Below are 11,648 nucleotides of genomic sequence, written 5' to 3' on the forward strand. Positions count from 1 at the left end.
CAATATCTAGTCCATTGATATAAGATAAGAATATATGTGTCAATGGACCAGGTTTGAATTAAAACCAATCTAAATCAAAATGAATTTAAACAGATTGGATGGTCCAAACATTGAATTAGACCGGTCCAAATTGATCCAAAACATTCATTAAATTGAATTGAACCTGATATATTTATAATAAATTCACATTAAACTGAATCAAATTTCACTAAATCCAATCCAATTGGCACCCCTACCAAGAAAAGCCTACGATTCCAATGGTTTGATCATGTAGCTCGTATTTTAGGGAGGTGGTAAGTAACCATTTCAAATATTGAATCATGTATTTGTTTAAAACTTGGGGTTAGCCTAAGGAAAAATGCAGTATAATTATCCAAATTTATGTTATGAAATTAGATGGTTAATTACCGTAAAAAAACAACTTTATAATTAATGCCTATACCAAATGTCTTGAAAATTTTGGAATGTACAGATTTTCGAATTTTACATATTTTGACCAAATGAAAAACAATTTTAAGTTTAGAGAAAAATTAATATTCTTAAACCGCCATAACTACTTTCTTGCGCTCATAATAATGACAATGTGAATTTTTGAACCTAATGTACGAATGTCATACAATAATGTCAAGCAATCGGATCAGCCTAAACCCAACTTGAGTCCAATCCGACCCTATGTTTTGAGATGAAGTAATCGGATCAACTAATCCCAACCTGAGTCCAAATCCGATCTTACGCTATCTGTATCGGATTGGATTATGGTTAATTACTTAAGTGTGAGGTTCAACTTCAACAACTCGGATTGGATTGGGTTAAGCTTAATCCAATCTTACTCGGTTCGAACAATAGACACTTGTCAAATAGTCGTATCGGATTAGAGATTTGGCATACTTGTCTCGGTCTACCTTGTATCGAGTTCGCATCATCTGAACCTGTGAGTTCACAGTGAGCATGAACCCGCCAAAGAGAGGCGGCCACGTCAACAATTCAAAACCCTATGACGTTAATGGGTGTTCAACCGTTAGCTGAACAAATCTGGTTGAACCATTCACAAAAGACAAAAAATTAACAGAGGTTTTTTTTTCAAAGTTTCAAGCAATGTTTTTAAAATCGGGCGGAACCGGACGGTCGGACCAGAAAAAGGAACTGATCATTTGACTGGTTTCATTTCACCTCATAACTATCTTTTTGACTAAAAACCATTAATTTAGTTAATGAACCGTTGACCCGAGAGGTTGAACCATTCGAATCATACATTTTTTATTTGGCCGTTTTTTTATTTTTTGGTCAGAACAAATCATCCGTTCAGTTCGAACGGTCGGACCGTTCAACCCAGAAACTGGATCCCTAAATGGTTCGTTGTCCGGTTCGATTTTAAAACCTTGGTTTCAAGGTCATTCGAACTCATGTCTACCCATTTCTTCTCTTCCTCTTCTCCGAACCCTAACCCAAGCATCCCGCCGACTTGCACACCATACACCGGCGTCTGTGACTGTGGAACGGCAGCAAGAACTCCAGCATTCCGGCATGTACTCTCCGGTTTCAAGATCATTCTTCTTCTTCTTCTTTTAATGTTATTTTTTATCTTCTCTTCTCAACAGATGGAAAATCCCTTAGTAGCTCTCACCGGCGGTCACTAGTCACCGGAAAAAACGTAATCTCCCCAAATCCCTAACTCATATTACCCTGTTTTCGGTTTCTCCCTACAGGATTTGATCTGGGTTGGTTTACATGCGTGGTGTGTGGAGTCGGTTTCTTGTCTGTCATTCTTTTCTTTGCTGTTATTTGAGTAGTGTGTGGAATCTATGGATTGTTGTAGGCAATGGGAAGAAAGAATGACATGTTCAACCCAGTAATTTTTAGGGGAAACCAGATCATATCCTAGCTTTTCTATTCTACCGAGAACCATGTTCATTGGCCATCCTTGCACATGAATGAAGCATATCAACCGATTCTATATAGATTGTTTTTCTTCATTTTTGTCAGTAAACACGGTCATAGATGAGGAACTCATTTTGTCGAGTTGTTGTTTTTCTTCGTTTTTGCCAGTAAACACAGTCATAGTGTGAGATGAGCAATGGCTCTCCAGGCATTTTTGTAAGGGCATGTGACCCTTGGTAGGGGTATCCACGGTTTTTGTTTTGTTTTGTTTGTTTTTTCAAACTGAACCATTCCCATTGTTTTGTTTGTTGATCTGGTTCTTCAGTTTTTTAGTTTTTTATACTTATAATATATGTTATATAAATATATGTATAATATTATTTTATAAATAATAAATGATATATAATATATTATAAATATTGTAAAAATATAATGTATGTATATACTTGTATATATAATGCATATATTTTTATATATAATATATCGTTAATATGTGCATTATATTATAGTTAATTATAATATAATGCACATATATTTTTATATATAATATATAGTTGATATATATATATATATAGAGAGAGAGAGAGAGAGAGAGGTTGGTTTTGTTAATTGCTGATTTTTTTTAGTTAACCAAGAATCGAACCGGTCCTTCAATTTTTTCAAAAATGTTGAATTGAACCCAAATCGATTGATTCGGTTAATTGCATTTTCCAATTTGGTTTTTCATTTTTTAGATTTTTATGGACACTCCTAACCAAAGGTAACACTTTTGCGTCTAGTTCACCTGCCAAAAAAGCACATTCCAACCCTCTACCAACATAATCTCACACCACACATTTCATATATGGCAGGTTCCACTTTTATGGTGGGTCCCAATCTCATAGTGAGATGTGTGGTGTTAGATCAAGTTGGTAGAGGGTTGGAATGTGTTTTATTGGCAGAAATCTCAATTCAACACTCTATCTAATTTTTCTCATTTCTTTTGTTATCTTAGGCTTTTTTAGCTCCCCTTAGGTCACTAATGTCTTACTGACTTGAGTGACTTGCGTGGAGGTCACATCTCCGCCCCATAATGCCCCACAGCACATTCTTGTCATGTATTGAAAACATCTCTTGATGATAGTATCAGAATTGATGATATCATCATGGAGAGATGTTCTCCACACATGGCGGGATGTGCTGGGGCGTTGTGGGGGCGGAGATGTGAACTCACTTGAGCGTGGAATAATCCCTCTCCGGGAATTACCCCCGGGCCCCTTAACCATTTGCTTACCCGTAAGTTGCCGGAAGTGCTCAGCTCATTCAATTCACCAGACTGATCTCATCTCGTCAGAAGCATCAGAAATTCCATACCGAACTTGACCCATTGACATTCAAAGCCCATCTTTTTGTTAAGGATTAAGATTATTAGTTCATGGACATTTCTGGTCCTTTTTCTTGTTGGCGGTCCGAGCCCAAACGAGTTACATCGGTTTAGTTCAAATTGGGCTTGGGTTGGGTTGACAAATTCGGGCTTTAACGTTGGGTTGGACCAAACCCAAACGAATTTTGTTTTTTTTTTCGAATAAATAGATGATTCTTTCCTTCCTCCACGTGGCATGGGTCCATGACTTATGTGCAAGTTCATAACGTCGATGGAGGCCCATCTAGAAGTGGGCCCAATCACGGTCCAAATTTATGTAATTGATTTGGGCTGAATGTCACCATGACCACCAGACAATAGAATCAGGATATGAGAGAGGTGACAAATTTTGCGGAGCCAGAGCGCTCGTGGCACTAAGATTTGCATGGAATCTGTTTGACGTTGTCAAATTGTCATGTTGTGACGTGTCACTATTGGAGCCCCACGTCGCCAAGAGAGAAGAGGAGATGATTGAATTGAGTTGGTTTTAATTATTGCGTGGAGGCCCCGTAATTTTTTTGTCCGTCTCCTACATTCCTTCGTTGGCCTCGGGGTGCTGTATCGTTCTTTCTCTCTGGTTGGAGGTGGAGGTGGAGGAGGAGGCGGATCGGAGTTGGTGGTAGCGGCCGGGAGTGGTGCCGTTGAGCGAAAGCGCGCGCGCATCACGACCACGCACACCGATCTCCAAATGGATTCGAATTGCGTTTTCTCCGACGACAGCCCAGCTGTTAACTCCACAGCTGTGGCTGTTGATAAAGACAAGAACAGCCAGTCTGCAGTGAAATGGACCATCGATCATCTGTTGATGAAAAACCCTAATGTCGTTCTCATCCACGTCAAGAACCGTAATTTGCATCCCCGTAGGTACCATCTCTCTTTCGTTGTCGTCGTCGTTGTCATCGTCGACATCGCTATCATCACTGTAGCTATTACTTGTCCTCCTTTGCGGGTTTTGCAGTGAGCATGGGCATAATCGATACTGCTCTCGACTCCAATCGCGAAGTTGATACCGAGACGCAACAAATTTTCCTTCCCTACCGTGGATTCTGTAGTCGTAAAGGGGTATGTACGCTGTGCCATTGATTATGGGTTAATCAATCATGTTGCAGAACCTAGCTAGATCTAGCTTCAGCGCTTAAGCCGCGCTTCCAACCTAAACCAGGCTAAACACACGACCGGCCGACCGATCATCAATCTTCAGGCGTCCGCAGCGCAGCTAATATTGAAGAATTTTCATTTCCTAGTAGATTTCAAATTGATCCTTTCAAGACTTTTCTCTGTTCTGATGGATCCTTGGAGTTTCTGCAGGTTCAAGTGAGGGAGGTGGTTCTTGAAGATGTTGATGTTTCAAAAGCAATAACTGATTATATCAACAATAACTACATCAGCAACATTGTCGTCGGTGCATCAAGTCGAAACGCCATTACAAGGTTCTCTCTCTCTCTCTCTCTCTCTCTCTCGATCTCGAATCTTAACGCCTTCAGTACTGTGTCCACATGCAGGAGGTTCAGGAACGCAGATGTAGCATCTTGCTTGACCAAATCTGCACCAGACTTTTGTACGGTTTACGTTATTTCGAAAGGAAAGGTGTCGACCGTCCGATCAGCAAGTCGTCCTGTCCCTGCCCCTTCGAATCCCAATCCACCACCCAGCAGGCAACCATTAATAGTCCTTCCTCCCCAGTTTCCCCCTGATCAATTCGAGTCCGACGATTCAATTAAGTAAGTCGATCGTAACATAAACAAATAACTAAATAATAAGTCTCATTTGTATGAACTGATGATCCCAGTCTCCCTCTAGTTCGTAGTCGGTAAATCGTAGTAGCTCGATCGTCGCTCTGGTATTCTAGTTCGTAATCTATTAAATTGCTTCCTCACTTTCAACCCAGAAATACACATTATTCTTGTGTATTTTTTTTTTAATTGTTGTTTTTAATTTGGGATACAGATCACCTTTTGGTAAGGGTTGGAAGAGTCCAGGTGGTGCAAGTCTGGAGAGAGGGTCCATAGAAAGGAGCAGTGATTATGGTTCAGGATCAACGCGTTTCCTATCAGGCGATTTAACTTCAGAAAATCTAGAACTCCACTCTGATACTAGTCCCAGGAGCTCCTCCTCATCATCAACACAAAGCGTGGTAATTGCAATACTTCTTAAACACCGTCCTTATCTGTCTGATTCTGATCATCAATGCATCTTCTTCTTCTTCTTCGTGACTGATCGATGGCTTTACTGCAGCGTGAAGTGGAGGCCGAGATGAAGAGGTTAAAGTTGGAATTGAGGCAAACGATGGAACTGTATAGCGTAGCTTGCAAAGAAGCAATCTCCGCCAAGCAAAAGGTGAAGCCATCCACCAACTAATTAAAGGTTTTATATGATTATTATCATTTTTGTGACTCAAGGAAGAAAATAGAGAGCCTTGTGCCACTGATACTTGAATTGCAGGCACTAGAGCTTCATCAATGGCAGATGGAGGAATCCCGCAAATTGGAGGAAGCCAGACAAGCCGAAGAGGCAGCCCTCGCGATTGCTGAGAAGGAGAAGGCCCGGTGCAAGGTAGCCATTGAAGCTGCCGAAGCGGCGCAAAGGCTAGCCGAAATGGAAGCAAATAAGAGAAGGAATGCAGAAATTAAGGCCATGCGCGAGTTAGAGGAGAAGGTTAGAGTGTTGGATGCATTGGCCAGTAACGACTTTCGCTACAGGAAGTACACCATAGAAGAGATCGAAGCTGCCACTGAATCCTTCACGCCGTCTATGAAGATCGGTGAGGGTGGATATGGTCCCGTGTATAAAGCCACACTCGATCACACCCCCGTCGCTATCAAGGTTCTAAGACAAGATGCAGCTCAAGGAAGGAAGCAATTCCACCAAGAAGTATGTTCTGGTTCTGGTTGCACTACTAAACTGAATTTAATTCAAAACAAAATAAGGGCCGTAGGGGTGACCAAGAAAAACCCAAAAACCATAAAACCGAACTGAATAGAAGAAATCGAACCAAAGATTCAGGTTAATCGAACTGATATATATATATATATATATTATTTACTATTTATAATATAATATCTTATGAAAATTGAAAAATCAAAAAATAAATGAACCGAACCGGCGGTTAACTGAACTGATCCATCGGTGAACCGATTGGTTTGGTTTTGGTTACCAAAAACCAATACCACCGATTCAGTTTGAAAAAAACGACCAATCATTCGATTATCAAGATACCCATGCTTTTTATTTTTCAGATTTATGTAGACTTTATAGAAATTTTATTTTTAGCTGGTAAAGTGATACGGAAGGGAAAATTGACACGATGAGACAATCGGTTCACCGATGGATCAGTTCAGTTAACCGCCGGTTCGGTTCATTTATTTTTTGATTTTTCAATTTTCATAAGATATTATATTATTTACTATTTATAATATAATATCTTATGAAAATTGAAAAATCAAAAAATAAATGAACCGAACCGGCGGTTAACTGAACTGATCCATCGATGAACCGATTGGTTTGGTTTTGGTTACCAAAAACCAATACCACCGATTCAGTTTGAAAAAAAGGACCAATCATTCGATTATCAAGATACCCATGCTTTTTTTTATTCAGATTTATGTAGACTTTATAGAAATTTTATTTTTAGCTGGTAAAGTGATACCGAAGGGAAAATTGACACGATGAGACAAAATTACTGTTTTTTTTTTTTTATGGTTAAAGCAGTCATTTTCGTATTTACTTGAAAAATAAAGAACATAAGCAAATTCAAATAGCCATGTAAATATTTCTCAGAAAAACGATTAGTAAGTAAATTCCCGAAGGGCCTAAGAGCTAATATAATTAAGCTATAGCAGCCTGAAAACTGGTGAATTAATGCATTGATGCAGGTAGAGATATTAAGCTGCATTAGACATCCAAACATGGTTCTATTGCTAGGGGCCTGCCCCGAGTACGGATGCTTGGTTTATGAGTACATGGAAAATGGGAGCTTAGAGGATAGGCTGTTCCGGAGGGGGAATACTCCTCCAATCCCGTGGCAGATCAGGTTCAAGATAGCAGCAGAGATAGCGACTGGGCTTCTCTTCCTCCACCAGACAAAACCAGAGCCACTGGTGCACCGGGACCTCAAGCCTGCAAACATCCTCCTAGACAGCAATTACGTGAGCAAGATAAGCGATGTTGGGCTAGCACGGTTGGTCCCGCCTTCTGTAGCTGACAGTATCACACAGTATCACATGACAGCAACAGCCGGGACATTTTGTTACATAGACCCAGAGTACCAACAGACAGGAAAGCTGGGGATTAAATCGGATATATACTCTTTGGGAGTGTTGTTGCTTCAGATTATCACGGCAAGACCTCCGATGGGTCTCACTCACACTGTGGAGAAGGCCATCAGCAAAGGAACATTTGCGGAGCTGCTTGATCCGACAGTGCCGGACTGGCCCGTTGAAGAGGCTCTAGTGTTTGCAAAGTTGGCGTTGAAGTGTTCGGAGCTAAGGAAGAAGGACAGACCCGACCTTGGAACAGTTGTTTTGCCTGAGCTGAACCAACTTAGAAATCTTGGGAATAACGAACTATCTACCTTGAACTACTTCAACTATGGACCACGCTCTTCTAACGTTTCCAGTTCACAATATTCAACTCCCCGGTTCTCATTTCCAAGTCTGGTTAGTTCATGCACTTGTTAGCTAGCCATATAAAAACTAGCATCTGGTATATATTTTAGGAAGAGCTTCTTCAATTGAAACTAGCTAGCTGAAAGTGATAATCCATACGGCTAGCTGTTTATTAATTTATTATATATATATATTTGATACTAGAGTTTTTATTTATTTGATTGTGGTAATCATCAGGAATTCATGAAGTCAAGTTCTAGTATGGCGCTACTTCAACAGAAGCCGGCGATGAAAATTACCTGGCACTGATCGGAGGAAGAAGATGAACGCCTGGAATTTAAGCTAGTTGAACATGTGGAAGATGGAGACTAGGTGACAAATCAGATGGGCTATCAAAAACAAGGTGACGAAACAGCAGCATGGTTGTTCTTGTACCTTTGTGAAGTTTTGTTTGCAACATCCGATAATTTAGTAAAGAAACGCTTCTTTCTCTAATCTCTAATAATGTTCATGGTCTTTTGGAGAATGCCCTCTTGCGATATGAGTCATATGACACTTGTGAGCCGTGCATGGCGTGCTTCGGAACGTCTGAGTTTAGTTCTAGATCATAATGTGTATCACAGACTATCATATTATAGAACAAGTCACACCTTGGGATTTGGGACACTCAAGCCCCCTTTAGAAGGGCATCCCCTTTGAAATATATTGATCTGTTTTCAATGAACCATTCACTCCAGAAGCCAATTTCTTGGCTGAATGAAAGCGTATTTGAGCTTTTCAGCTTTTCACCAAACTTTAACTAGGCTGTCCATGTAGGTCATAAGCCACTGTGTGAAAACCGGAAAACCCTCCAAATTGACATTCAATAATTAAGCATTGGTTTGTATATTTATATTTCAAATCCCAATGCTTTCGCACAACACCACCCCAACATCAAAGTTGTGGCAGTTTTAAAAAGTCTACACACCGAATTATGCACACCCCACTTTTTTTTTTTTTTGTGGCCACATTATCCAAAAAAGAAATAATAAAAAATGGCATATAGAATTATAAAAAATTTGCCATTCGGGCAGCTAACCCGACTCCGGATCTCCTGCCCAGAGTTCTGTCCACGTCTATTCACAATGCACTATTCCCGTGAATTGAGAATATCTAATATTACGTAGAGATGAGATATTCTCCATATATGATTACAATTAACGTGAGCAAAATTCCCATGGACAGCAGATCCGGATTCAGCTAACCCAGCCATGTTCTTGCTAAGGTTAAAGTTTTCAAAATTGTTATTTTGGAAAAATGATTCCCTCCTGAAAACTGAAAGGATGCCCACGAAAGCTTTGTTACAGTGGATGACAGACATGGCCATGCCTCTTGTTTTGTAGAAAATTTTTGAGCACGTACTTCTTGGATAGAGCATAATAAAACTTGTTATTTTCAAGTGTAAAGACTAAAGAGATCACTTCATCTATAACAATAGTACAACAAACACTAACTAACAGTACAACGACCAATAATAATAATAAAAAAAAAGATCGGATTTCAAGCCAGGTCTTGTACATCTGTGTTTACTTGGTGGGGTGGCAAGAAAGTGGCAAAAGTGTTGCGACCATGGTATTGCAGATTAATCAAAGCCCGGAAAGCCCACACGCTTGGCCCGGGCCTAGGGCCAAGACCCATCCATTAAGTGCTAAACCCAACCCGACCCACGATCACCACTACCCTAACCCCCTCAACCAGGATGAATCATGAAAGTGGCTAGAGGCTTCACCAGAAAAGGCTAGCTAGCACACCTTCTATCAAACGCAAACTGTGTTTAAAAATGGACAACTCAACATTTCAATTTCCATTGGCACAAAAGCAGTCAGTTCCTACATGTTGGGGCTTATTGGCTTAACAAGTCCACGTTCTCTACGACTAAAATCTCTGTTTTTTACTATGAATGTCCGAAATACATGATACTGGTGAACCGGTATTATGATATCTTAAAAATAACCGGTATTATAAAAATAGTAACAAATAAGAGCAAGGATTAACTGAACGCAATAGCCGTAGAATCAATGACGTGGAACATTATTATTTATTCTACCGCCCGCTAAACAACCAACGTGTTCAGCTTATCCGAATTAAACAAATAAGGTGGAATTCATAAAATTTCAAGTGTTTTGATTGATCAAAACTCTTTCCTTATCATACCTTTCCGCCATAGTAGAGTTGAACATTGTTTTCCAACTGTCAAATATTTAAATTATGCTACTTTCTAATCGAGGATTGATATCATGGTGTTTGTACATCATGGAAGATCATCATTCGGATACGTATGATAAGGTTATGTTCGATTTGAAGGAAAATGCAGAGAAATGTAGGGAAATCTTTACAAGTCTTGTATAGATTCCCCTGTATTTCCCTTTCTTTCTCTACCTTTTCCTTCAAACCAAACATAACCTAAATGTCCATTTTCTTCTGCTACGTTATCTATACTTGTATATATCAATCACCGCCCAAAATGAATCGGGAGAGAAACAAGGAGACCAAGAAATGTATTGTAAAGCGGCATTTTTATTGCTTTTACACGCGAATCCGCTTCTTTTTAATCTCGTTAGTCACCCTTATTTTCCCAAGTCGATTTTTTTTTGAAAGGTTTTCTCAAGTTGATTAATCATTATTTTTTTTTATCAAATGACTATTTGATCACTTTTCTTATTAATTTTTTATCTATACTTTTGGACCCAGATCCATTCAATTCTGAACTCTAATGGTATTTTGAGCAGTTAACAATGAATTTGGCCTTTGCCCACATCTTTGATAAGGGTGTTTTGCTTCAAATTGCCAACCCTGTTTTCTAAGGCAGTGTTTGGTATTGATGTCGTTGCTTCAGAAAACAGTGACATATCAACGTCGCATTGGAAAAATCGGTGTCCCAAAAAACAGTAAAATGTTTAGAGTCGTTTTTCCATAAAAAATGATGCTCTAAGCCATACCTTAGAACATGATGTGACAATGACATGGACTTCCTATAATGGATACCAGTGCTGAAAACAGATATGAAGCACTAGTATCAAACAGAAAGTGATAATGTTGCCCTAGGAAATGTCCTACTTGACAACAATGTTTTTTTTTTTCTCTAAAAAGACTGGTTTTACAAAAAGCGATACTTCCAACCCACACATAAACAACACCATTCAGCATTGATGCCAAACATATACTATCCGACAATTGCTTAGAAATTGCTGGTCGTCAATCTTCTTCATATATCACAGGGAAAGCCTATGCTGCCGAAAAGATATGATAATCGAAGGGCTTTGACCAATCAACCCTCCTGCAGAATTTCGATAATAATTATCACTTTATCATATCGGTTTTACCCGTTGATTGGTTTCAAGTTTTCCGGTATAGTGTGTTTCTCGTATCATAGTGGAACATTTTTTTGGTGAAAAGAGAATCAAACTTCAGAAGTTAAATAAATAATTTTTATAATACTGCGATGGTATGATACCTGAAAAGCTTTAACAAACAAAAAAAATGAAAGAAATGAAATGAAATGAAAGAGAAGAAATCTATTAAGCATTCCTAAAGGTGGGCACCCTGGCTTCATGCATAGAATTTCCACCTTTAATGGAAGTACTGTCTTTCCGTTCGGGTCCATGAGGTGAACAACCCTAATGAATGAGCTCTGTTCAAAATGGTTATCAGTGATCAGAGCATGTAGTTGTGGTTGGGCAATGTCAAGCTTATTATCGTAGCCTGGGATGCAATGAATTAGGGGT

At 39.3% G+C, this 11,648-nt stretch overlaps 1 protein-coding gene across 4 annotated transcripts; it reads left to right on the forward strand.

Moving 5' to 3' along the window:
* Positions 1 to 3,764: 3,764 nt before the first annotated feature.
* On the forward strand, positions 3,765 to 8,379 carry LOC148842280 (U-box domain-containing protein 35-like). Of its 4 annotated transcripts, none has more exons than XM_088957299.1 (9): positions 3,765 to 4,140; positions 4,239 to 4,342; positions 4,589 to 4,710; positions 4,783 to 5,001; positions 5,228 to 5,414; positions 5,516 to 5,617; positions 5,723 to 6,151; positions 7,153 to 7,935; positions 8,122 to 8,379. In XM_088957299.1, the coding sequence occupies exons 1-9, from the start codon at positions 3,969 to 3,971 to the stop codon at positions 8,191 to 8,193; spliced, it is 2,190 nt and encodes a 729-aa protein (XP_088813425.1). In that variant the 5' UTR covers positions 3,765 to 3,968; the 3' UTR covers positions 8,194 to 8,379. The 4 variants fall into 4 exon arrangements, with proteins under 4 accessions (XP_088813425.1, XP_088813426.1, XP_088813428.1 ...); XM_088957300.1 differs by having other exon boundaries at positions 3,779 to 4,140; positions 5,228 to 5,411; XM_088957302.1 differs by having other exon boundaries at positions 3,790 to 4,144; positions 5,228 to 5,411.
* Positions 8,380 to 11,648: the final 3,269 nt, after the last annotated feature.

The sequence above is a fragment of the Nelumbo lutea genome, chromosome 8, assembly GCF_056320005.1.
Source record: "Nelumbo lutea isolate HS-2025 chromosome 8, American lotus-T2T, whole genome shotgun sequence".
NCBI lineage: Eukaryota > Viridiplantae > Streptophyta > Magnoliopsida > Proteales > Nelumbonaceae > Nelumbo > Nelumbo lutea.

Coding starts and splice junctions, on each gene's coding strand:
- LOC148842280 (XM_088957299.1), top strand. CDS start 3,969: ATGGATTCGAATTGCGTTTTCTCCGACGACAGCCCAGCTGTTAACTCC. Junction 4,141..4,238: donor GAACCGTAATTTGCATCCCC/GTAGGTACCATC, acceptor CGGGTTTTGCAG/TGAGCATGGGCATAATCGAT. Junction 5,415..5,515: donor CATCATCAACACAAAGCGTG/GTAATTGCAATA, acceptor GCTTTACTGCAG/CGTGAAGTGGAGGCCGAGAT.